At 42.1% G+C, this 27,703-nt stretch overlaps 1 protein-coding gene across 4 annotated transcripts; it reads left to right on the top strand.

Annotated features, from left to right (window-relative positions):
- Nucleotides 1–1,211: 1,211 nt before the first annotated feature.
- Nucleotides 1,212–26,528, top strand: LOC105013988 (CTTNBP2 N-terminal-like protein). 4 transcript variants are annotated; one of them, XM_010875909.4, is made up of 5 exons: nucleotides 1,212–1,370; nucleotides 4,570–4,677; nucleotides 20,641–20,898; nucleotides 21,541–21,648; nucleotides 22,582–26,528. In XM_010875909.4, exons 1-5 carry the CDS (start codon nucleotides 1,365–1,367, stop codon nucleotides 23,923–23,925), a joined length of 1,824 nt encoding a protein of 607 aa, XP_010874211.2. In that variant the 5' UTR covers nucleotides 1,212–1,364; the 3' UTR covers nucleotides 23,926–26,528. The 4 variants fall into 4 exon arrangements, with proteins under 4 accessions (XP_010874211.2, XP_010874212.2, XP_010874214.2 ...); XM_010875910.4 differs by lacking the exon at nucleotides 1,212–1,370 and adding an exon at nucleotides 4,182–4,287; XM_010875912.4 differs by lacking the exons at nucleotides 1,212–1,370; nucleotides 4,570–4,677 and adding an exon at nucleotides 10,019–10,239.
- Nucleotides 26,529–27,703: the final 1,175 nt, after the last annotated feature.

The raw sequence follows: 27,703 nt of genomic DNA, 5'->3' as shown, positions 1-27,703 counted from the left end.
GAACAAAAGGCTACACAAAGAGAAGGACGTGTCCACCTTCAGTCAAACTGATGATGAAAGCAATAATTTGGCCCAAAATGCTATACTGTCTTGTTGTCTTTTCCACAATATGGCATTAATATTTTGAGATCTGGTGCAGAATGATGATACATCCTGGCAACTGCTGCTGTTACTACTACAGAGTGTGGATTTAACACTGCGGAATCTGAGATACTGAAATGATACACAAATTCTTGGCAGTCTGATATACACACAAACATGCAACAAATATGAGTTATTATGCAAAGTGCCTACCTTGACCCAATGAACATGTACTAGCTCTGCTAGTAGTATATGGAGAAACATTGTTCCTACTGATTCCTGCTGAAGTGAGCATTCCCCTAAAAGTCTCAATTTTTAGGTTCCTCATTGGTCTGACAGACCCTAACCTGGAACATCAGTGTGCCAATATTGAATTATCTCAAATTCTCAACCTACTGAGCTTATGCCTTGGAAGTGTACTGTACACAGTAGGTGAGTAAAACGGAGTTGTCAGACCTAAGGTTGTATCCTTGGGTTCCATAAATTCACCACCAGGGGGAGTACTAACCCCGTTGCCAGCAACACTACAAGAGACAGTTCCAATATCATCGTTCTGGACAAGATTTCAGATTTAACAATCACGCAGGCTGTCTGACAGTAGAAGTGAACACTTTAAAATGAACAAGATGACAATAATGAATGCATTATTTGGAGATGATTAATGCCCTTTTATTTAATCATATATATTGTTGCTATTTCTGTTTATTTATAATCATGGTTTACTTTCTGGATAGGATATGTTTTCTGTTTTGTGAGGATGTGCAGATAGAATCTCAACAAATTATACAAAACATGATCATGAATGCATTCAGTAAAACCTTTAAAAGTAGTCAAAACCATTGTGATGTCTTTGACAAGCTTAGAACGCGCAGCGGTAGACTATATTATGTGGCCTAGAAAAACAAATTTATGCACAGATCTGAGATCAGTTTACACTCCCTAAAGTCCACCCTGGACCATTGAGGGAACAATGCATATCGGATCTTAGATCCGCGTCTAGGTGCAACTTCACCCAACTGAGTGTGAAACAAAGAGGTTTATTCCGCAACCGGCTAGCCGCAGGAACGCCCTTCTCCCAACCCCCAGCTGCTAAATCCGTCTACCATTGGCGAGCATTCTGAAATACGGACCACACATAGGCTGTCTCTCTTGTCAAGATACTTGTATTATTCGACACAGGGATTATCGCTTGGGCACTCCGGGACTTCTATTTTTTTTTATTATTTCATCGTTAAATGTTTTTACGTTGTTGTTAGAAAATTGTTGAACCTCTAACTTAACGTATGAAGGTATGTGGTCGTGTATGTCGGACACCATTATTACCTTAAAGCAGCAGCTTTCATGATCTTTGTGTGTGAGTGATTTGAGTGAGCGTGGCTGGGTTAGCTTACTGCACAGTAAGGGACAGTCCTGCCAAGTACCCCGCTGGACTGGAGGAATGGGAAAGGAAACTTTGAAATAATAAATGAACATAATAAGGTTAATAACATAATAACGAATATGTACGCCTAATTATTATTATTTTGTTAACTTAGTCGGTATAACAGGATTATATCTGCTCTATAAATTGCTTTATGTATGTTATGAATCTTTAGTCTCTGATGTGTTACAAATCGAGCCTATAATTGTGAATGGGCCTAAAAGGCATCATATCCACCCTTTATAATGCTTGTAGAACAGGTAAGCCTGCCCCACCTTGTATTTCTGTTCTGAATAGGTTAGAGTCGAGCAGTCAGATGGAATTAGTCTTATCCAACAATAATGAACAGATCTTTTTGTGGTTGTCCACCTGCCACAACCAACAACCATGTCTCAGGTGTCTAGAATGATCAGTTTAATAATTTTCCTCTAAAGCAGTTGACTCTATAGTAGAGGTAACTAATGCGCTGTCACACAAGTGCCCAAGATGTATTATTAACTGAGAAGGTTTTCTTTTTATGAGACAATGGATCCAGAATTGCATGAGGTGAACCAGTGGATGTGTTGATTCAGCTGTCCCTGTGAGCTGTTTTCCTGCCGGTGTGATTATTCACAGTGCACAAGGTCTGCTTTTGTGGGGAATTCGGGGGACTTCTAGAGTATAGGACTTATCGGGTTCATTTCAGTTCAACACACAGAAAGCTGTAAGTGAGTACTGGGTTTGATAGTTGGCATAGTTAAAACCAGGTTTTCAGTGTGCCACAACAAGTGCATGTATACAATTTACTGTGTTTGCGGGGACCCCAAATATTCCCCTTATAAAATCCTGTATACCTGTATAACTCATAACCTAACACATTTTTATATTTACACATTGGTCATCAAGCAGACATTCTTATCCAATGGGATTTACAGATAGTGCATTTATCCTAATATAGCCAGTTGGGACAACAACACAGTCAAATCATAGTTAGTACATTTTACTAAATTAGGCAAAATTAGACTATGGAGGGGAAAGTACAAGAATAACACCTAACTGTAACCCCAAAAACCTAAGCTTAACCCTAAACAGTAATTCCTAAACCCAATAACCTTTAAGCTAAATATAATAGTTTTTTTAACAGTGACTGGCAAAATGTCTTCAACAAGGTAAAATATGATTTGCTTTAATATACTAGCAGGGATTGTTGGTCCCCTCTAGATCCTCATAAGAAGAGTAAATCCTACACACATTAAGATTTGTTTGTCTAGAGGGTGTGATATGTTTCTAATGGAGTCATAAATCCATTCACCTGCCTGATGAAGTCATGAATGTGTGCATCCTCACAGTCTAGGGTCAAGGCTATGTGTGTATGTGTGTGTGTGTGTGTGTGTGTATGTGTGTATGTGTGTATGTGTGTGTGTGTGTGTGTATGTGTGTGTGTGTGTGTGTATGTGTGTATGTGTGTGTGTGTGTGTGATGTGTGTGTGTGTGTGTGTGTGTGTGTGTGTGTGTGTGTGTTTAGGAAGTAGTAGAAGTAAGTAGGAAACAAATATTTTTCCTATTAGGGGTTAAGTTTAAGATAAAAGTTACAATTAGAGTTTAGTATTACGGTTAGGGTAGTTAAATATGAATGTGTGTTTAACAGTTTTTAGGCATTGACTGTCAGTATTAGATAAACAGCATGCCACTACGGGAACGGGGTATCAGTAGGGATAACTGGGATTACCTGGTATAACCCTGAAAGATGTATCCCAAGGCGAGGAATATGGGAATTATATGGTTTTCCATGAAAGCTGGGGGGAAAGTATATGTCTGTCTCCAACTTTAGTGTTTCCGATTTCTGTGGTTTTATACCCTGCTATGAGTTTTAGCTAGGCCTAAATGACCGCTATTAGAATGGGATTATCTCATCTAATTAAAGGTGATTTTTTACTCAGTAAGCAGTATCATTTCATGCGCTAAGTGTTAAGGTATCTAAAATCTGTGTTAGGTCAACCACACATTTTCACATTTTGGTTGTGACACAGTGGTCAACCACAGAATGCAGTTTGTGTGAAAATGCTCTTGTGCAGTGATGCATTGACACAAGGCTTTGTGGATTAGGGTGAGATCGGGGCGTGAGGTTGATAAAGTCGATTTTCTGTAGGCAGGGGTACTGTTTACCCAAAGGATAAAGATATGGATCTATATTGTAGTGACTAAAAAAACAGTGAGAGAGGGTGTGAGATAACAGACCCATGAAGGGGAAGATAGGGAGAAAGAAATGAAAGAATCATCTCAAAAAGGAATCGTCTCGGGACTGTGTTCCCACATTGTTCCCATGGCAGCCAGGCCTGTGGTCTGTGACATACCATCGAGGGAAGAGTTGCCAGGGATACATTGACTATAAAACTTATGTTCAATTTCTGAGATTAAGGAAGACTAGAAGACACTATGAGTGTGAGCGAGAGTGTGAGTTACAGTGTCAGAGAGCGTAAGATACCATTCTTATTGCAATGGGCAGAGACAACTGTGCTGGTGGTCAGTTTTTGTAAAGCAATGCTGAAACCCTGCCCTATCTGTCAGATTTTCTCTGAGCTATACACTATCTCTTCTTTCTTCTCCTTACCCTGTTAACAGACAGCCTGTCTCAGGGTCTGAATGGACAGTTAGAGAACACAACTAAATCTGTCTCTCTTTCTTTCTCAGCCTGAGGGACTTAACATGAAGTTATGCTAATTACGTCCTGTTTAGAACTCTGAGCACAACTCTCCCAACCCACAGAGAGACCTCAGCCTTTGCTGTCAACCAAAAGGACTCTCTGTGTATGTTCGTGTGCTTGTGTGTGGGTGTGTGATACCATGTAGTTTCTAACTCAAAACACTGATCAGAACTAGGAATAAGAATTGAAAAGCTTTAAGCACAATTGAAATAGAACTGAAGTTTTTTTCATTGCCATGATGTAGTAATATTTTCTACCCTGTCTTACTGGCAACTGTTAATAATCCAGCCTTTCTATAATTTCTTGTCTCTGATAATAATCTGTTAATCCCTATTTTTCTCTCTTCTGTCTCTCCTCCTCCTCCTGTGTGTGTGTATGTGTCCAGGGGCTGATGATGAATGTGGAGACTCTGAGCAGGCCTGAGCTCCTGACGCTCCTCAGCATTCTGGAAGGAGAGCTGGAGGCCCAGGACACAGTCATACACACCCTGAGAGTGAGTTCCCACCACCACTTCACACACTCAAACCCAACATACTACTACACTGCACTGGGACACTGTGACACACATTATGAACTATCCTTGAAAACAAAGTTATTCCAGGGGTATTCTTTGGTTTAGCCTCTGTTGAAATGGGCAGCTGTAGTAGTCTAGACAACTACCATCCTATTACCATCCTCTCCGTCCTTGCCAAAGTTTACCCAACATATACAACCACACAAAATAACATCTTACACACTACACACTCACATTGTTATACATACAATGACAGAGTGAGTACTAATATTACATTGGTCAGATACAGTTGAAAAGATGGGAAACCACTATTCTTAACCTGTACATTTTCAACAGTGCTTTTAGAAACTTTATGCAAATCTCCCATAATGTTTGCTAGGCCCTGGCCAATCACAGGTTTTTCGTGCCCCCCCAGAACATAAGTGTCAAACCGGTTCCCTGGAGGCCTGAGTGTCTGCAGGTTTTCTTGTACTTGACAGATTAATCAGGTCACTAATTACTTAGGATCTCCCGTCTCCTGGTTGTTTAAGTCTCAGTAAATGTTGGTTCCATCAATCAAAATCAATCAATGAATGAACTTAATATTTATCAGGTTTTCTCCCTCCAAAAATAGGACATATATGTGAAAACTACTCTTAAAACATATTTCATTGTGAGTAATCTTGACTTATTGTCAATTATCAGATGAAAAGAAAAACGATTTGATTACCATTCTCATTTTAACATTTTTACTGTTAGTAAAAGAAAAGTTTCTGTTTTTGTTACAAGTCTAAATGTGTTGCATAGACTGGATGAACCTGTATTTTTATAGCAACAATTATCCATTTGCTTTCTTTATGCAAGCTTTTGTTCAATTCTTCACGTCTTGAACAAAAGCTTGCATAAAGACACTTGCATAAAGATTTCAAGAAATGCTGCAAAATCCTCCTGGCACACCTAAAAGCAAGCAAATCTAGGTGATCCCAGAGTGTCTGTCCACATTTTAGTGGGGTTTAGGTAATCACTGAACAGATTACTTGACTGAGTAGCTCAGCTGTGGTAGCGAGTTGGGACAACATTTTGCAGCACCTTTGGCACTACAGGAGCAGGGATGCCTAAAACTGGTCTGAACATTCTTCTATGAACCCATTCTATGTCTGGGTACTCTCCTACTACTTTCTGACACAATCAACTGTTCAAATGGTTATGTAACCCATTTCCAGTTAGGAATTCTGGTCAGGGGTAGATTTTTTTTTCTTTTCTAACCTAGGTCAGTGGTAAACAACAGGAAAGTAAGGAAACAGACCTCTCAAAGAAAAGACAATGGCAGAGCAGAGTGTTTTTCCCACTGTGAATTGCCACTGTGGCTTGGGCTTCACAGATCTGTCTGCAGTTGCTGATGCAATGCTTTTTATTTATGTCTGAAATGAGCTATTCTGGGGAAATGACTTGCTCCATCTAGAGTTCAATAACTACTTACGACATTATTGTTTCCACGTCCGTGACTGTGTTCTTATGTACACAAATGCATGGAGGGATGTAGTGCGCAACTAACCTATCATCAAAAGCAAAGTCCCTGATCACTCCAGAACATTGTCAGTAGTTCCAGCATTTCTGTGGTTGGCTGGTGGTGCTCAGTGACCTCTGTCCTATGGCCTCATAGGAGCGGGAATGAAGGAGCAGAAGGAGTGATTATAGTGGAGTATGAGTCATATGTCAGAGAGCTTTGCTTGATCCCAGGGCTAAATGTAATCACTACTTCCTCCACTAGCCACTCATTAGAGCACTAGCAATATCCCTCTGTAAGGTGTGGGTTAGCTGAGGCACTTGGCTGTATCCAACAGGGTGCTTCTTTAAAAAAAGAGTAAGTAGTAGGCTGCATAAGCTAGCTACTGTACAGTAGTAACATTTGATCACATGTAACAGCTTTTAATGAATCAGCAAATTGCTTGTTCTGCTCCAAATCAATATCAAAACAGCTTAACTAGACAAAGCTGACCCACAATGTTTCAACATAGTAATTGGTTCTTGGGTTATAAAGACAAAGGAAATGTTTTTGACTTCAATTAAGCCAGTGACTACAGCACTGTGAATTTCCCACAACTATCTTAAGGCTAATAAAAGGCCAGATTTGATGGATTTGTTTCACCAGACATTCCGTATTTGGGCAGAAGTGTCTGGGAACGTGATTACTGAGAGGACAGAGCTAGTTTAAGGAGAGAGATTGAATGATAAGGAGAGTGAAGGGCAAAAAGGGAAAGACATTTTCAGACTGATCTGGAATGGCATTTTTTCAAAATCAGACATATATATATATATAGGCCTAGTCCCAACCAGAGTCCCAAATCAGCTCAATTAAATTCCAGTCAATTAAAAAAATATACTTAAATTACAATTCTCTTAAATGCTTTTCGATGAGGAACAATTGCAATTTAGGTTTGGTTCCCCTCTTGATTTGCCTGGAATTCAAATGGAATTGAGAAAAACCATGGTTCCGACAGATATTGCAATACATTTCTACTCTGTCTGTCTCTTCCTCTCTCTCTCTGTCATTCATGTCTTCCTGTCTTGTCATGCAGACATACTCAGGGGGGAAGGGTGTGGTCACTTCAGATCTCTGATCTCTTGCTATTGACAGACTTCCACCCAGACACACAAACACATGAGTGTAGTGCACACACAAACACACACCCCTCTGCAAGTGTGGAAATGCTTTGCTCTAGGCCCAATCACTCTCTTGTCCATTACTGCTAATAAAGGCCCTTCCTGCTTCTCCATTTACTTCGCCATGTTTGGCCTGTCTGGTTGGTCTGAGTCTGCAAGACTTTGATGGCAGTTATTGGATATGCCAGTCTACTCTGTCCAGTGCTGAGCTTTGTCAGGGCGGGTTTATATGCCATGTCAGCTTTGGCTTTTCTGTCTCATTCAATAAATCCCTTGCAATAACTCTCTCAATCATTCTCGCTGACTTTTTCTTTCTCTTGCTATTTGTTCGTCTCTCAAAATCTCCTCCTCCTGTGAATGTGTGTTTAAAGAGTGCTTGGGATGCCAGTGTGTTGCTGGGGAAAACTATTAACCATTTCATGGCCAGGATAAATCCTCTTAACATGCTCCCTCTCAATAAACACAATTCTTGAGGCAGAAGAAAAATTTCTGATAAGGATACATGAACTACCATTAACGAATACAGTAGTTAACATGACTGAATGATGAATAAAGGCATAAACAGTTAACAATGATAACCCCTACTTTATTAATGACTTACAAATGCATTAACGGAGTGTTTAGTCATTTGATCATGTTGAGACAGAACATGAACTCGTATCGTTAGTTAGTGATTATTAATGTATGATAATTCATCACTTTACTTTAGGGGCCACAAATTAATTACCTAATGGTGAAGTATCAGTTATTAAGGGTTTATAGCTACCCATGTGTCATTAGTTAGTGATAGTTAAGGTAGAATAATTCATCACTTACTTAAAGGGACACAAAATAATTACCTAATAGTGAGGTATCCTTTATTAATGCTTTATTCCGGCTCAATGGGCCAAAAGAGTGGGCCAAAAAGAGTATGAACTAATGGTTTGGTGTTGGAATACTAGTGATAGCACATACTCCTCCCTTCAAGAATGACAGGATTAATTAAGTGTAGGCTATAAAGACAATTTGTAAAACAACCACTCTGGAAACATGGACATCCTATGTGGACATCATGAAGGAACAGATGAGTAATATATTTTTAGTAGGCAAGTCTTATTAAAAATAATAAACAGCCACACTAATCAGTCAATCAAATTTAATTGTCAAGCCCTTTTTACATCAGCCCTTTTTACATCACATTATAAGTTCTTATACAGCAGTAATGTAGCACTTGTGTATAACACGTTCAGCTAGTGTAATAAAATCTGGTAAAAGGATTAGACAATTGCAAATTACTTTAATGTTAACAAGAATACGATATGGCTCAGCAAGCTAGAAAAGTGCTAACCTAACTAAACAAACTAACAAACACTTGACTGGAGGTAGCATATGCTAACTGGAGCCAGCTAACAGGAACTAGCTAATCGCTAACCCTTACAGTGCAACAACCGCCAAGTTCCTAAACAATACAATTACAAAATTCAATTATATTCATCCTAGGGATATTGTCAGGAGTGTTGTTTTAGAAAATAAAATGTTCATAGTGCTGTAACAAATTCGGTTTTTTCAAAGGAAGGCACCAACATTATGGCATTTTACATTCAAAAGGGGTTTTCTGTCTAGCTCATAGTTATAAAATTACTATACATTTCCAACTCTATACATACACTGTAATAGGCAAGTATCGAAATGTCCAGTGTACTTTTGTACATTACCGACCTGGAAAACAGGATAAAGTATGAGAAAAAAAACATGGCTTTTTCTTCCAAGAGTTACCAGAAAGCGCAGGTGTTTGTTTGGATCAAATTCAGTCCCAACGCAAAGCGACCACGTCTGTCTGCCCCCTACTGGCCAACCATAGTAAGTGTCCTTCAATATATGTAATGCATCTCCATTTCAAACAATACATAACCCTAAATGCGACCATACATTTTGTGCGCGTCACACCTATTTGAAGACGCAAGTAGCCAGCCTACCTTAGTAATAATGGTTACAGCACTGTAATCATATTAACAAATTGAATTATCTTATTAATAATTTATAGTACTTAACCTATTCATGCAAAGAACTAGCTACATGAATACATGTCCTGCATCAACATTAAACAATTACAGTACAAACTGTGTGTTCCTGCAAATAACGACATGAGTTTATGTCCTGTGTCAACATGAACAAATGACACTACACACAGTTAGTTAATGCATTTGTAAATCATTAATAAATAAAGGGTTAACATTATTAAGTTCATGTCATTGTTCATTATTCGTTCATATTAACTACTGTATTCATTAATGGTAGTACATGTACCCTTATCGGAAAGTGTTACCAAAGAACCTTTAGTCAATTTTTTGAACTGGGGTTAATCAACTATGCAGGTTCTTACGAAATAGCTATTTGTTTTCATCTCTTGATGTACCCATGGGGTTGAAGAAAAACCAGTAGAGGGGACATTCCTGTTAATATGACGTATCGCTAAATTCCTGCTCCTGTTTGTTATCACTATCTGTTGTTAAGGCGTGTTGCATTAGTGACTGTACAGGTTCAAGCCTTGACTTTGTCGCTAACTGATGAGTGGCTGGAAAGCCCCAGAGCCAGTGCACTTTGGCAGGGGTGATGCATTATCAGCCAGAATGTCCTGGTGACATACTGCTCTAGTGACTCCTTCTGGCAGCTCAGACACCTAAACAAACTAGCTTAGGTCATCAGGTGAGCATGTTTGCCATCACATACTTTGACCCACATGACTTTCCAGTTGAAAGAACAGTGTAGGTAAAAAAAATCAACATGGCTTTCCATTGATTCCTATGAGAGAGCCTTGCTGCGATCTTCAACTCTCCTGAATCTGCGGGGAGTTTTTGCGACAAGATGGCGTTAAAGACACAATTGTAAATGATGACTTGGGGAAGGAAGAAAACGGTGGTAAGCAATGTGTGTAATTTATTTATTTATTATAATAAAAGTATGTATGTTTGTATATAGAAAGACAGTGACGGGCATCAGAAAAGAAAGTTAAACAGATAGTTTTCCTAGAGTAACCTGAGACCATGTAAGCCTTATCTACTGATTTGTTTATGGAAAGTCTGTGGCTAAAGAAAGAGCAGTGAGAAACAGGGGAGATGGAGAAAGAGATAGGAGAAACACTGAGATGGAAGAGGGAGAATCATTGCAGTGATATTAATATCCAGCTGTATTGGGAAAACACTGTCCTGTTTTCCATTGGTAGTTTATCTGTGTGTAGACAATTCTTTACAGGCTACAAACTTCACCTCAGCTCTGGCTATTTAATGGGTTCCTGTATTGTTCAAAATGTTTTGGTTGCTCAAAGCATACCCACCAAGTAAACTTTTGTTTCTAAGTTGATGTCATTTCCTGTAGTCCTAAAACACAACATCTATTTTTACCGTCCGACATTCTTCCCTGGCCTCTTAAACAAAGAGAACTCTCTGTACTTTTCAAATAAGATTGCATGATGTACCTTTCTCAATATGTTATTTTAAGGGAGGTAATATCATAGGCCTAAAGTTTGACCTAAAGTTTAAAATACAAACATACAGCAAATGGGCAAATCCAGTCCACAATCTGGAATAGGTGTTCTTTAATTGTATTTGTTTTCATTGGAAATTTTACATAATAAGTAATCTACAATGGATGAACCATGACTGCTGAATGGGGTGTGGTACTGCTAGCCTGGAACAAACACCTGTACTGGCCATCCAGAATAAAAGCTTCTTGTAGTAGCCAGCATCAGTAGGCTACGAATACATACACACATTTGAAATACTTAATTTCAGACCACTATCAAATTTACAAAATAAAATATAAATAGATTAAGATCTTTGACTGTCCTTAACCTGCTGCGAGTTGCTGCACAGAGGCCAGGTCATAATCACAAAGGAAATACTGCAAAAGACTGTAATGACCAGATATTTGATACATAGAATGAAATAACTTTGTTGTTTGAACTGTATTGAATAAGCCTGTAGATATTAGTTTAGTTATATTTTAATGTGAGTACTAGGATGTTGACTGGGTGGTGTCAAACAGTTTTGAACGTCTGTATACTCGGAGAGGGTGGGTATTTACACAGCTCAGATGAACCAGATTTGAGGAGGTGAACAAATAAGTTGCAAAAACAACTTGAGTCATATTAGAACAATCACTGCCTTATCAGCCATCAGTGGGATTGCATGTTTATGTATGTTTGCATGTATCTGTGTTGTTCAACCAGCTCCACTTTGTTTGGTTTTTTCCTAGCATTTTAAGATGGGAGTCAGTGTCATTCTCGCTTTCTGTGATGCTGACATTGGTGGTGGTAGTTAAACGTTACTTGGCATGGCTACAGTGGAAGCCTTATAAACCCAAGCTTTGCTTGGTTTCATTCCTTATCAATGGTTAACGTTTATCTCTGGTCACCAACCCCAATGAATTCTGAAACTGAAGCTTTTCCAAACTGCCGAAAACTCTGGATGTTTTCAAGGTCATGTTCCATTACCATTTAGGTCATATGAAACAAGAGCACTCTCTCCTACCACTCAATCAGGACAATAGATCACATTAGTTTACATTCCTGGGTTAGAACATAGAGCACATTTGCATTGTGTGTCCATACCTGCTGTTTAACCTGTCAGGGGGCAGGAAGGCATGTAGCTAACTTGGGATGGCATTCAATGGTATGTTTAATCCCAGCAATAGTGAAAAAGGGTTTTATTGATCTGACAACAGTCCCGCTAACGTTTTGCGTTCCACATCAGAGCTAGAAGCAACTCGCAAGAATGGAATTCTGTGAGGATTAAGAAGGATGGAATCTTTTGCAGAAAGTCAGACGTTTACATACACCTTAACTCATTATTTCTGACATTTAATCCTAGTAAAAATTCCCTGTCTTAGGTCAGTTAGGATCACCACATTTACCACCATTTTAAGAATGTGAAATGTCAGAATAATAGTAGAGAGAATGATTGATTTCAGCTATTATTTCTTTCATCACATCAGTGGGGCAGGAATGTACATACGTTCAATTAATATTTGGTAGCTTTGCGTTTAAATAGTTTGACTTGGGACAAACATTTCGTGTAACCTTCCAGAAGCTTCCCACAATATGTTGGGTGAATTTTGGCCCATTCCTCCTGACAGAATTGGTGTAACTGAGTCAGGTTTGTAGGCCTCCTTGCTCGCACACGCTTTTTCAGTTCTGACCACACATTTTCTATAGGATTGAGGTCAGGGCTTTGTGAAAGCTACTCTAATTCCTTGACTTTGTTGTCCTTAATTTTGCAACAACTTTGGAAATAGGTTTATGTTGTCCATTTGGAAGACCAATTTGTGACCAAGCTTTAACTTCCTGACTGATGTCTTGAGATGTTGCTTCAATATAACCACGTTTCCTTCCTCATTATGCCATGTTTTTTACCAGTCCCTCCTGCAGCAAAGCACCCCCACAACATGATGCTGCCACTACCGTGCTTCACAGTTGGGATGGTGTGCTTCAGCTTGCAAGCCTCCCCCTTTTTCCTCCAAACATAACTATGGTCATTATGGCCAAACAGTTAAATTTTTGTTTCATCAGACCAGAGGACATTTCTCCAAAAAGTATGATCTTTGAGCCCATGTGCAGTTGCAAACCCTAGACTGTTTTTTTTTGTGGCGGTTTTGGAGCAGTGACTTCTTCTTTGCTGAGTGGCTTTTCAGGTTCTATCGGTATTAGACTTTTACTGTGGATATAGCTACTTCAAAAACCCCTTAATGATTAAAATAATTATTAGTTCCGTGACGTCGCCCGGTATGGCGCAGCCGGGGCCCCACCCTGGAGCCAGGCCCGGGGTTGGGGCTCGTACGCGAGTGCCTGTTGGCCGGGCCTTTCCCCATGGGGCCCGGCCGGGCTCAGCCCGAACGAGCGACGTGGGGCCACCTTCCCGTGGGCTCACCACCAAAAGGAGGGACCATAAGGGGCCAGTGTGGAGAGGATCGGGTGGCAGTCGAAGGCGGGGGCCTCGTCAACCCAATCCCTGGACACGGAAACTAGCTCTAGGGACGTGGAATGGCACCTCGCTGGCGGGGAAGGAGCCTGAGATCGTGCGTGAGGTTCCAACTAGAGGTAGTCGGGATCACCTCTTCGCACGGTTTGGGCTCTGGAACCACACTCCTTGAGAGAGGATGGACTCTTCACCACTCTGGAGTTGCCCATGGTGAGAGGTGGCGGGCTGGTGTGGGTTTGTCTATAGCTCCCCAGCTCTGCCGCCATGTGCTGGAGTTTACCCCTGTGAACGAGAGGGTCGTTTCCCTGCGCCTACGGGTCGGGGATAGGTCTCTCACTGTTGTTTGTGCCTATGGGCCGAACGGCAGTGCAGAGTACCCAACATTCTTGGAGTCTCTGGGAGGGGTGCTGGAAAGTGCTCCGACTGGGGACTCTATCGTTCTACTGGGGGACTTCAACACCCACATGGGCAACGACAGTGACACCTGGAGGGGCGTGATTGGGAGGAACGGCCCCCCTGAACTGAACCCGAGCGGTGTTCAGTTATTGGACTTCTGTGCTAGTCACAGTTTGTCCATAACGAACACCATGTTCAAGCATAAGGGTGTCCATCAGTGCTCGTGGCACCAGGACACCCTAGGCCGCAGGCCGATGATCGACTTTGTTGTCGTTTCATCTGACCTGCGGCCGTATGTCTTGGACACTCGGGTGAAGAGAGAGGCGGAGCTGTCATCTGATCACCACCTGGTGGTGAGTTGGATCCAATGGCGGGGGAGGAAGCTGGACAGACTCGGCAGGCCCAAGCATACTGTAAGGGTCTGCTGGGAACGTCTGACCGAGTCTCCTGTCAGAGAGATCTTTAACTCCCACCTCCGGCAGAGCTTCGACTGGATCCCGAGGGAGGCTGGAGATATTGAGTCCGAGTGGACCATGTTCTCCACCGCCATTGTCGAAGCGGCCGCTCTGAGCTGTGGCCGTAAGGTCTCCGGTGCCTGTCGAGGCGGCAATCCCCGAACCCGGTGGTGGACACCGGAAGTAAGGAATGCCGTCAAGCTGAAGAAGGAGTCTTATCAGGCCTGGTTGGCTTGTGGGACTCCTGAGGCAGCTGACGGGTACCGACAGGCCAAGCGGACTGCAGCCCGGGTGGTTGTGGAGGCAAAAACTCGGGCCTGGGAGGAGTTTGGTGAGGCCATGGAGAAGGACTATCGGCTGGCCTTGAAGAAATTCTGGCAAACCGTCCGGCGCCTCAGGAGAGGGAAACAGTGCCCTACCAATGCTGTTTACAGTAGAGGTGGGCAGCTGTTGACCTCAACTGGGGATGTCGTTGGGTGGTGGAAGGAGTACTTCGAGGATCTCCTCAATCCCATCGTCACGTCTTCCATTGAGGAAGCAGAGGATGAGGGCTCAGAGGTGGACTCGTCCATCACCCAGGCTGAAGTCACAGAGGTGGTCAAGAAACTCCTCGGTGGCAAGGCACCAGCGAACAACTACAAATGCAAAACGTAAAATCAAGACTAGACATTCAGTAATGATGCAAACAAACATACCTACCTAATAAGAAACAGCTGTGAAGCAAATACCCTAAATACTTTCGGTCCATTTCAGTGGTGGACTATGCACCAAATATGTTATTTCTAAGTACTTCATCTGAATGATATGAATAAATAAAGCTGACATTCTGTACTTTAACCCCATCATCATTGTAAGATTTCAAATTGAAAGCATTGGAGTACAGAGCCAAAACCACACAACTTGTGAACAAATACTTATGGTCTGCACTGTAAATCAAAGGTTAAGCATCTATTACGCAACCCTAGTTCTTGGTTAACCAAGATTAACAAGGAAGTTAATGAGATTAGTTTGGCGGGTTTTACGGGTATTGATGATATCACTAGAAGAATGAAGCAGTGGTTGGTTTGGAGAGATGCTTGTAATCCTCTCCTCTTCTCTCTTCTTCAACTGATCAAACTAGGACGGATCATGCTGACTGACTTAGAGACAGCAAGGGGCTAAATGCAGGGTGGGGTAGAGGAATGCTTGGAATAGCAAGGGACTGTGGAGCCATGACTGACTACTGACACTATATTTGACTGGAATACTGACTGGAACTATACACTGCCTGGTTTTAGTAAAATTAGGTAATGATTTGACAGTAACTGGAATGTGGGGTGATGGTTTGCTAGATCAGATCCCAAAGCTGCCAAGTTAAGAAAAGTATGTCCTTGTTCCCGAGCAAGGGAGTTAACACTAATTGCACCCCAGGTTGTAGTTGTGAATGAGAATGTATTCTCAGTCAACTTACCTGGTAAGAGTATAAAAAGAATGTGAATCTAATGTATAATAACTGGTGAGGAGGATGTTTATCTTTTTTTTTGAGTAATGTTGCTCTGCAATATCTGTCTTTTACTCTCTTATATCACTCCAATTTCTGTTATTTGGGCACATTTCCTTCTTCATTTGGCTCTAGATATCTAATTTTGGAAGTAACTCTGTGGGGAAGGCATACAGTGGCTTTGGAAAGTATTCAGAACCCTTGACTTTCTCCACATTTTGTTGTATTGACTGAATTTATAATTGATCGAATAATCTTTTGTGTCAATCTATACAATCCCCACAATGTGTAAACATAATTTAAAAAATTGGTGCCAATTAATTTAAAATAAACATAACATCTATCTCATACATCTACATATTCAGATGCTTTATTCAGTAGTTAGTAGAATATCCTTTGGTGGCAATTATGACTGGGTAATTACAACTGGGTACATTTTCTTGCGTATGGCTCTTCCAGCTTCTCCCATTCTTACTTCCCAGAACCTCCTGTCAGCCGGCAGATTGGCTATTATTTTCTTTGGTTCCATAATGCAAACATTTCCGCAGAAACCCCACGTACTTGTACAGATACAAATTCAAGCATATACAAACACACACACAGTGTCCTTTCTGTGAGTAGCCAGTCTCTGATAGGGACAGAGGACAATAGCCTAAGGAGAATATGATACACTGTATTCCTGTAACAGGACACTGGATTGCCCATACTGAGCCATAATGGCTCCCAGGCCAGCTGCTGTGCGCATTGTGTGACAGTAATTTTGAAGACATGCCAAGGAAACTGAACTTTGCGGGTCCAGACAGCATGAAGGATGCAGTTTTTATGCCTCACAGCTAATTTGAGTTGTATTTCTCCAGGGTCAGACTCACGCCTCAGATTTAGTACAATATAACACCCTTCATTACATGCAGATATTCAGGTAACACAAAATAACCATGTATGCCACATAGCAGATGCTTTTATCTAAAGCACCTTACAGTCATGTATGTTGGCATGTTATGAATGGATGGCTCCAGAATCAAACCTACAGACCTGGTATTGCAAGCACCATGGTCTTCCAACAAAGCCAAACCACTTTTCTAGGGAGGTCATATTAGCCATTGAAATGCATTTTAATTGGTCCATACAGAAGCACAGGCACCAGTTGTTATCAGACCGAGTAGAGATGGATATTTAGAGGACGGTTGTAGGGTAGAGTTCTAGAAAGTGCTGTGCCCTCTCATAGAGAACTGCATGGCCTGTCATTATTCTGCTAATCAACCCTCAGAGTCTCTGGGAACCTAGGCCTCTGTTCTCCACTTAGGAACACCACCATGCCCAGGGCTAGAGGTAGTACACACACACACACACACACAATCAGCTTTTTCAGGCCTGCCTAAACGTTACTTGGGACTGCCCTTCTGTTTACTATTCTGTAAGACAAACTAGCCTAAACCCCTTAAAATATATACATGCACGCACCCTGACAGACACACACACACACACACAATGAAAGAGCACTGAAGCATTGAGTCAGTGTCTTTGTCTAAGTCCTGTAATCTCATGACTGAAAGGGTCTCATTCTTTGTTCTGTAAGAGAAGAGGCCTTATATATGGCCTCTACCGGTGCCCTGAGGGGTGAGGTAGAAAGAGGGAGACAATGAGAGAGAAAAATAAGAGAGAAAAGCAAAGGGGGAGAGGCAGAGAAATTGTGTAATTAAGAGAGACGGGAAAGAGGGCGGCATGAGAGAATGAGTGAGAAATGGAGAGGGGGTAAAAAGAGAGATGGTCAGCGGGGAGAGACAAAAGGAGAGAAAAAGACAGAGAGATAGGTAGATGTGAGAGGTTTCCTGTGGAATGGTGACGTACCAGTGGAAGAATGCACTGCTGTGTGGGGGTGGGAAGGGGTGCTGAATAGAGTGAAGGGTAAACTAGGGTGGCCCTGAAGCCTAACTGCCAGTGGCGTGTAACATCTCAGACACATCCATCCCTCTCTGGCTACATTTACACATGCTGCCTATTCAGATCTTGAATTACTCACTAAGGTCTTATAACCAATCAGATCAACTCTGGATAAGATTTGATGTGAAAAGATCTGATGTGATTGGTCAATAAATCAATATTAGTGGAGAAAAATATCAGAATTGGGCTGCCTGTCAAAATGTAGCCTTTCTCTCTCTGATGTCTTGTACTCTCTGGACCTGAGGGAAGGAGGCTGTATGCTTATTTCTGGTGTAGGATCCTTTCAAAGGGATTAACTTAAGGGAGATAAGTGGCTGAATCATATTGAGCTTCACCCTGGTGTGTTTGGCATTAAGTGTTATAAACCCATTGATACAGACAGACACACACACACAAGCGGGCACTGAACCAATCTTTGTGTACCAGTCTGTAACTTGAAGTCTGTAAAATATGTGGGTGTAACGGTACTCACACACCCTGTCCCAGCAGGGGTGTTTTGACTGCCTCACCCCTTTTGTGTTGTTGGGTGGGGGAGGTAAGGGCATCTGTCACAATCCACACCAAAAGAACACAGCGCAGTTTAGTCATGGCCCACAGTTTCAAGGGTTAAACGGTTGAGGCATTGTGTGTTGTGGGATAGTGGTCATAAAAAGGCTGTTGTAATATGCACTCGAGTGTATACATCTAGTATTCAGTGAGTTAGGGATAACAGTGGTTTGTGTACTAGAGTGTTTTTATCAGTGTACTGTTTTGTGCACCCACAGACTATTTGTGATATATCACTGTGGCATTGTGTGTGATTCTTGGCAATATGGGTGGTTCGGCCCAAGATATCTCTCATCCATACTGAGTTTCCTGTTCAAGCAGACACACACACACACACACACACACAGAGCCAGCCCAGAGACAGACTGAGTGGGTGGAGTCAGTCATATTGCATCTAAGTCAGCTTTTCACACTAACTTATTTTTCCTCCTTAGCCAAAAGCTGGATATTTTGTGTCCCATAGCCCTTGGTTAGGCTTAACCACACACCTGCTCCGCTCCATCAACTAAACCTAGTCCTGGTCCAGCTGGCGCCAGTGTTCACACGCTCATAATTCACATAGCAACTAATTAGCAATCACTAAAAAGTGTTATAATGAAGAAAAAAGTAATGCTGTTTTTTTTTTACCTTTACTATGGTTCTCCACAGTAATTTGTTTTACTTATTCAACATTTTGAAGAATTATAACCAGGAATGTTGTCATGATGTATATGGTGGGGAAAAGATTGGCAATTTTACTTCCTGGACAATTGTGATTGCAGAGACTTTGAGCCCTATACACTGGTATTGTTTGTCTCCTGAGATACAGTTTACAACAGCGTGCGTGTTTATTTGTATGCCTGTCTGTCCCATCATGCCCTGGTCTCCACACCTTGTCATCCTGGTCAGCCGTATCTCAAACCAAACTGCATTACCAACAAGATCTAAACTGTTCACTCAACCAGGAAGTGCAAGCCAGATTCAGTAGGCGCCAAAGGGAAATCTTTCTCTGGCCAATCACCTCAACAGAGCTCACAGGCGCCCATGCCGCAACAAGGATTTACTCAAGGGTGACACAACGAGTCAACCATTTTCTAATACTAACCCCTCAAACCTGGTGCTGAGCAACTGTTCAGCCCTCCTTGGAACCTTTGGGCTAATCCAGGTCTCACAATAACCCTGTTAACTATGAGTGTACAGCTGTATCATTCTGGGGCCCATGGCAAAAAGGGAAATACTGTATATACTGTAATTACAGTACTACTAGCAGAAATATAAGCAGAAATGACCAGTATGCACATTTAATGCTTCAAAAATTGTAATTCTACAAAACAGGAAATATTTCCCATTTACACATTCTCGCCAGTCCGTTGATCAGTTTGCAATAGGCCTTTTTACACTGCATTGTTCTAAGCCCTGGGCTATCTTAGCCTGTGTTCACACAAGAGTTTGTTAACCCTGGGCTAAGGTTTAACCCTAGGCTAAGGATTCACATTTGTATTGCTAAGCCCTGGGCTAACAGGTAAATGCGACACAATACCATTTTACATTCTATGATAAGCTACAAATGTTACGTTCTCTCCCGCATGCGAATAATGTTACCTTAGCCTACATCAATGACAAATGATCAATGTTACGCTACCGCGATTTAATTAACGACTTGACATCCGTTGATCAAGATGCCCATCATGTCGGTATTTGCTTGCACAACTTTGTTAAAACTACGCAAAGAAAGAGAAAAACGTTAGTCAACCTTCATTCTTTCGACTTTTTTTACTAGATGTACGCCCATACAAAGCTGCAATAACTACTTCGCTAAGATTTGGCAGGTTTAATGAAACGACAAAAGTTTGCAGAGTGAAAGGACCACAATACACGCAGCTGTCAGTAACAACAAGCGTATGTAAATTAAGTGAAAGGGCAGGTCTTGTGATTGGACAATAAACGTTCTATGGTTTTATTCTTGACCCCGTTTCACACTGGTTATTTTGGCACCGTGTTTCTGGGACTAGCCTCGAAACGTCGGTGCTAATCCTGCTCCGGAGCAGGGCCAACTAGCTACAGGCAAAGAATGGTGCTAGACCACTTTAAAATATGCAAGTGTGAACACTTGCTTAGCCCTGGGCTTAGGAGGCCCTTGGCCCAGGGCTTAGGAAGGTGCAGTGTGAACACGCCTAGTACTGTCCTTCACCTCCTAAACCCCTGGGACTAGTTAATTCTGGTTTAGGTATGAATTATGGGTTAGGGTTTAAAAAAATATCAGCAACAAGTGATCTCATTGGGTTCCATTTAGGGCTAAATATTGGTTAGAGTTTGAACAAGAAATCAGCAACGAGCTCCGCCTCTGGGGGTGACATGTTCAGTCCGAGTATTAGGCAATCTTTTGAGTCCACTCAATGTTTTTTTGATCTGGACAAATGTCTAAACTTGAAGTCTAAACGTAAGGACCCCCCCGGCATTACAGGAACGATGAAGATGGTTTAGTCCAATTTGCTTTGACTTAATATGCTCATCTATACTGAGTCTCCCATTTGTCTGCTTTTTCCAGGCCCACCACCGGGACTCGTTCCTCCAGGAGCGCTATGGCCAGTATGACCTCAGCGACCCCTTCCTGGCCCTGCAGAGAGACAGCCAAGCCATGGATGACTGGTCCCCCTCGAACCACTCTGACACACAATCACACCCCCGGGGCAGTGCCGTGGGGCCTAACCCTTTAGCCGTTTTAAAGCTGGTCATGGCCCACTGTAAGAGGATGCAGGAGAGGATGATGGGCCAGCTGGCCGCCGCAGAGAGCAGACACAGGAGGGTAGGTTCGCATTTGAACACAATGATGCCCAAGTGACAGGTGTTGAGAGCAAATGAAGTCCACTCAGCCAAACACCCCTCCCTTATCCCTCCCTTAACTAGTGTGTGTGTGTTTGTTGGGGGGGGCGACAATGCGGCCCAGCCCCAGTCTTTGTTCCCTGGGGAGGCTTCGATTGGGTGCTGTGGCTCAGGGTGACACAGTGGCCTGTGGTCTCTGGTTCTCCTGACTTCAGGAAGGGCAGTCTGCAGCCACTCACATCACTGATAGACAGAGGGGGACAGAAGGAGAAAGGGGGCAAGTCTGTCTTCAGTCAGGCACTTTCACCCACTGTGAGGACTGGGGGTCCTGTGGAGATTGTAGGCGGGACTCATAACTGTGGTTGACTAGCACTTTTCCTTTACTGTTTCGCAAGGTTATGAGTTTATAAACCAGCAGCACAATATGAGTTTACCAACTGATATATGTAGAGGTTACTGGTGTGCTCGATTCGGGAATGTAAGGACAAAAGAAACCCAGTCTTTTGTCGACAATATAGATTTTTATACATATACATTTGATTTATAGTTAATTTTTTAATTTACAGAATTGTGTTTACTGTTGAGTTCTGCAATCTTATTGGTTCTGCCTTGCTTTCATTGACAGGTGATTGCAGATATGGAGCAGGAGAAGCGGCTGCACATGCTGGAGTCGGCGCAGAATAGTGATGTCACCTTCGTGCTGGAGAAGGAGAGGGAGAAACTTCTGCAGCAGGTGTGTGTGCGTGTGTGTAAAAATATTTGAGGAAGAGGACAGAGACGCCGGCTAAATGAATTCCCGTCATCCGAGCACATCTGTGTCATTCCTTTCCTGCCTCCTTGCTTTCCCCCTCCTCCCCCTCCTCCCCCTCTCTTCCTCACTACTAACCATGACATAAGTCCTTGTGACTGGCGGGAGTAGCCTCAGTTCTCGCTGACTGAAGATCTATTGTGTAGTTTGTTAATCGGGTGGAAGGGTCTAGGCTGACACACAAACACACACACACACACACACACACACACACAAACACAGAGCAAGGCTAGGCGGTCCAATCGGAAACAGGAGGAAGAGGCTATTGTTCAGCTGACCAGCAGCCTGTCACTTTATAAGCCCAGGAAAGACTGAGATAATGACTCTTTCTGACCAATCAAGGTCAGCATGTGCACGCGCAAACACGCACACACAAACAGACACACACATAAATATCCTATATCTTTTTTGTGTCGACATGAAACCTACCCTTAACACTGAAGTCCTATTTTGAAGCCTTTAACCATTATGCCTAAACGTAAACTAACACGTAACCCTAAATCTGACCAGTAATGCCTAAACTCAACAGTAACACTATGCTGAAGTTTTACCCTAATCCTAACCCCTTTTTTTCTTACCCTATTCTTAAATCGTTTTTTTTCCTTCTTGGGACCATCCAAAAACCTTGTGGGGACCTGTTTTTCAGAATTTACTATTTTTTCAATATAAAACTTGAATATTGAATGTAGACATTCAATGTCCTGGATGCAGGAATATGTGGGTATTTCACCCGCTGTGCAGAATAAAAACATGCTTATTTCCATTCTCCTGCTATACTTTGATGCCCCCCTGTGGTCAGATACAGAAACAGTAGAACTCTGCTAGGAAAAATATCAACCGTTATCTCCCTGTTTGTAGCTGGAGGCGGAACGTGCAACAGTTCAGAGGCTGCAGAAGGAACAGGAAAGAGCGGTAGGCAAGGCAGAGGAGTCTCTCTCCCAACAGCAGCAGCTGTCGTCCGCCTTAACACTGGAACTCCAGAGAACCACAAGCCAGGCTTTGGAGGAAACTCAGAGAGCTAGCCAACTCTGCCTGCGGCTCCAGGAGGAGAGCAGCACCGCAGAGAGCCTGAGGGATGCCCTGGAGGCAGAAAAGGGCAGAGCGGCACGGCTGGAGGCCAGAGCAGAGGGCCTGCTGGCTGAGTTCGACACAGAGAGGGAACAGTTTAAAGCCAGGATCAGACGGGAGGAAGAAAGGAGCAGGGAGCTGGAGAGGGAGGTGGAGGAGCTGAGGAGAAGGTTGGAGGGCGGAGGAGAAGAAGGAACGGTGGAGGAGGAGCAGGAAAAGGATTCAAAACAGCTGGAAGAGTCCCCTCATTCAAAGACTGCCAAGGTTTCCACCGGGATCCAGACAGACCATGATGGGAAGGCAAGCATTGCCCTAAAGGTGACCCCTGTGTCAAAGGTCAATGGGCACCACCCTATTCTTCTCCGGGATTCTGACCCCCCACAGGAGGAAGGGGATGTGGAAAGCGTTGGGGCAGAGAATGGCCCCGGGGTGAGTCTTCCCTCCCCTCTCCACACTCACCTTCCCCAACAGCACCCCCACCATCCCCATAACCTCTCCCCCTCCAGCACGGCCTCATCCTCCCTCTCCTCTTCCCCAATCTCCTCACCCACGCTGACGAAGCGCCTGGTCAGCCCCGGTGGCTTCATCGCGTCGTCCTACCAGGCCGGGGTCAACCAACGCTTCCACGCCGCCAGGCACAGGTTCCAGGCTCAGGCCGAGCAGGAGCAGCTCCAGCAGGCTAGCACGGCTCCGCTCTCCCCCCGGGAACTTTCCCCGGCCACCACCCCCGTCCCTCCACCACCGGAGAACAGCGCGGCCAAGCAGCTGGCCCGGAACACCGTCACCCAGGTCCTGTCCCGCTTCACCAGCCAGCAAGCAGGAGCAAAGCTCCCTCCGCCTAACAGCTCGCCATTTGGCACTGACTACCGGAGCCTCGCGTCATCCCCTTCGGGGGGGAAAATGTCCCCTGGAGGACCCCTGTCCCCAGGTATACGCTCGCCTCTCACCCCGCGTTCTGAGAAATGCCACCTGCCCCCTGTTGCTAGAAAGCCTGGTATGAGCCCTACTCCAGGATCCCCGGGCACTACAGCCAGGGCCAGCCTCTTCCCAGAACTGACAGGAGGCTGCGGACTCAGCAGCAATGGTCAGGAGGAGGCTAAGGAACCAGACCTCATCCTTTCTTCTGGTAGCTAATGGATAAGGGCTACTGCAGCTAGAAGCTGCCATCGGCTATACGCTCCCCAAATTAAAAACAATCCTTAGGATCAGTACCTGAGAGCAGCTTTGTCATATTCTCCAAGAAGCCAAGTGTCTTCTCCAGCAGCTAACCGCTATGGGTCTCGTTCAGGATACAGTAGTTGATACTCTAATCGACAATAATGTTAAGGCAATGTTAACGGGTAGTCCTGCTTGAGATTTTGGGTCGATAGGACATGACCTTTAAATTGCAAGGGCATTACAAAGTGGATCTGTGATCCTCCAGCAGGCAGAAACTGTTGCAAATGTCTCCCACTACATATAAACATTCTACAGGCCCTATTTTAAACAGATAAATGAGCAACTTTAGAACAAATTGAAGCTTAAGCACTACCTAGCAAAACATATGAAACACTGTCTAGCTTAATTATATAGCACATTTTATCAGATTTATAAGAATACTTTTATTTAGAATTTCTGTATTTTTTTTATTTTTTTTATTTGTCTTTTCATGCCTTGTTTTTCACAGCTAATATTTAAAAGGGATCATAATAATTATGCTTTTAGTATTTCTGTACGGACATCAATGGAGAGAAGAAATACGAGTCCTCAGCTCCAAATACTAGTCCTCAGCTCCGTCCACATCCACTGCAGTCTGGTCCAATGAAATTAAACAAAGACTTAATGGAGATGGAAGTTTTTGTATGGCAATAACCATGGAATTTGTTGATTGGTATGTGTATTGACAGCACTATTTTTTATTTTTACTGTAGCTTACCACTATATCTCGCAATACCTGCACAAAGTTATGACATTTTTTATACTGATTTTCTTTTTCTCATAACATTTTTATGTATTTTAGATTTGTTGACATTGAGACCATAGCACAACGACAAAGCACAATGTTGTAAATAATATTTAGGCTTCATTCAAACCCTTCATAGCAGTGTTTACGCAGAATATTCATCCTGTACCCACACGCATCTATTTTTGAAATTGTAGCTGAGTTTTTTTTTACAGTACCCAAAGGCTGAATTAATTAGATAAAAGGATCAAGACATACTGCGTGGATACTGCAATGCGGGTTTGATTAACGTGAGCCATTAATCAGACAAAAGTCATTTTAATTTCTGCATGACACCCCTTTATGTCTACAATGCTGTGTGTCACATAGACTAGTAAATACACTGGAGGTTTTGACAGGGACGGGGAAGCCATTTCTAAGAAATACCTGACACTACAGTGGAAAAATAAGGTGGCACCTACAGGGTCCTCCACAATGAGTTGCCATCTTGGGTGAAGATGAGTTAAAAAAGTTGTGAAATACTGCATTGTTGTTTATCAGCATGATCTTAGAAACATCTAATCTATGAGGTGAAATTGTTTAATGGAAAAACTAATTCTTAATGAGGAAATAAATATTCTGAAAAATGTGTCCTAATTATTGGCACCACTGAATTACATATTTTCTGCACCCTTCCCTAGCCAACAGCATTGAGTCTTCTATTATTTTTGATTAAGGAAAACACAAGGATCATTCATCCATACAGAATCTCTCCATACTCCTTGGTCCTCCCCTTCAACTCACCCAACAGGATTTTAAAAAGTTTTTAGGTCAGGGAACTATGATGGACCTTTCAAAAGCTTGATTCTGTGGTTGGTGAACCATTTATCTTTGGCTCTGGAGGAAGGCGTTTGATTATTGTCCTTTTGCCAGATACAACGACAACCAAGTTTTAGCAGTTATAGTCTCCTAGCAGAGGTTGCCAGATTGTGGTCAAACATCCCCTGATACTTAGCAGAGTCCCCAAAACCATGTTAACTAACAAGGTTTAACATGGAAGGAATACAGCCCCACAATAGCACATACAGTGGATATAAAACATCTACTCACCCCTGTTAAAATGGCAGGTTTTTGTGATGTAAAAGAATGAGAAAAGATAAATTATGTCAGATATCTTTGAGGGGGAAAAATAAAAAAGTCACAATAACCTTGCTCTCATATTTGCCCTCTTTGGTCTTTTCCATATTTTAAATGACTAGTAAAGTTTGAAATGTATTTCACCTTATACTTAACCCTAACCCAAGGCCCTATACTTATACTCTATGTCATGGACGACCAATCACCCAGATGAACTTTGGGGGGGAAAGATATGGGAAGAAACTTCGATGGATTTTTAATGGTGTCAAACATGACAAACGTTTTTTTGATTTGTATTTTCTTTGAACAATTCTACCTCAATAAAAGGTTCAATTTCACATACCTTGAGTTCAAGATCGAGCTGATAAACAATATTTCTTCATAGACATTTTCCTCATCTTCCCCTAGGATGCCAACACTTCTGGATAACAGTGTAAATACCAGTACAAACAACTTTTTATTCAGGTATGACTATATTTTATCCACAAGTAACCAAACTCAGAAGCTGTGCTTTCGGATATTATTTGCATCCAGTTAACCGTCCGTCCTTGCAGGCCTTGTCCAGTCTGTAATGAATGGGAAAAGTCTTCAGAAATCCTCCCAGTCAAAACTCTGTTGATATAATGGAAACAAGGACTAAAATTACAAAAACACCTGAAATAAAAAATACCAAATAATATATGTATCAGCCAAAATGTTTCATATTTCACATGCTAAAATGCATCATATAAGTGTTTTCTTTACTTTACCTACATGTGTGTTCCATAACATAATAACCTAAATCAATTTCTCAAAATGTGTCCCTTAATTATTCAAAATATACACTGAATTTTATATGTATTGTTTCATGTCCGAATAATAATTTTCCAAATAAACATTCCAAGCCTCATTGTTAGCACTGAAACCACATTGCAGCACTAATGAGTAATGACTTGCAAGTATGACTTGCATTGCTGCACAACTTACATTACCAGTCAAAGGTTTGTACAAGCCTACTCATTCAAAGGTATTCCTTTATTTCTACTATTTTTTATATTCTACAATAACAGTGAAGACATCAAAACTATTAAATAATACATATGGAATCATGCAGTGACCAAAAAGAGTTAAACAAATTAAAATACATTGCGTAGTGTAGATTATTTAAGTTGGGTAAGGTATAACAGCGACAACTTGTTTTTTATATAAAAAATATTAGCAAACTTGTAACCTGTTATGTAGTTGTAGAAAACATTTGCATACTTGTAAAAACCTTTTTGTAAACGTTTGATTAATTTTGTATTTGTAAAAATGATTATGAATGATTTCGCTGTTTTACCTTCATACTAAACAGCCTGGAGGTGTGTTTTGGGTCATTGTCCTATTGATAAATCAGGCAGTGCCATCAGTAAAGCATCACCCCTCATCCTCCATGTTTCATGGTGGGAACCATACATGCAAGATCATCTGTTCACCCAGTCTGGAACTGGTTGTAACCAATAATACAAAATGTTGACTTATCAGGTCAAAGGACAGATTTCCACTGGTATAACGTAACTTTCTCGTTATTCTTGGCCCAAGAAAGTATATATTTTTTTAGAGTCCTTCAGTAGTGGTTTCTTTTCAACAATTCGAACATAAAGGCCTGATTCACGAAGTCTCCTCCGAACAATTTATGTTCAGATGTCTTTTATTTGGGCTGCAATTGGGCTGCAATCTGCAATCTGAAATGCATTTAAGAGCTATTTGACCAAGGAGAATGCTTCATCAGACGACCTGACCTCCACAATCACCCAACCTCAAACCAACCCAGGCTTTTGTTACTACATGATTTGACATTATTTCATTGGTTTGATGTCTTCAATATTATTGTAC

The sequence above is a fragment of the Esox lucius genome, chromosome 12 (assembly GCF_011004845.1).
Source record: "Esox lucius isolate fEsoLuc1 chromosome 12, fEsoLuc1.pri, whole genome shotgun sequence".
Classification (NCBI taxonomy): Eukaryota; Metazoa; Chordata; class Actinopteri; order Esociformes; family Esocidae; genus Esox; species Esox lucius.
The sequence above is the reverse complement of the archived record's forward strand: the minus strand, read 5'-3'. Positions and strand labels throughout refer to the sequence as shown.

Bases quoted from the DNA above. Each gene is read 5' to 3' on its own strand.
- LOC105013988 (XM_010875909.4), top strand. The intron at 4,678-20,640 runs GTGAGTTCCCAC...TGCTTTTTCCAG, and splicing joins CAGTCATACACACCCTGAGA to GCCCACCACCGGGACTCGTT. The intron at 21,649-22,581 runs GTGTGTGTGCGT...CCCTGTTTGTAG, and splicing joins GGGAGAAACTTCTGCAGCAG to CTGGAGGCGGAACGTGCAAC.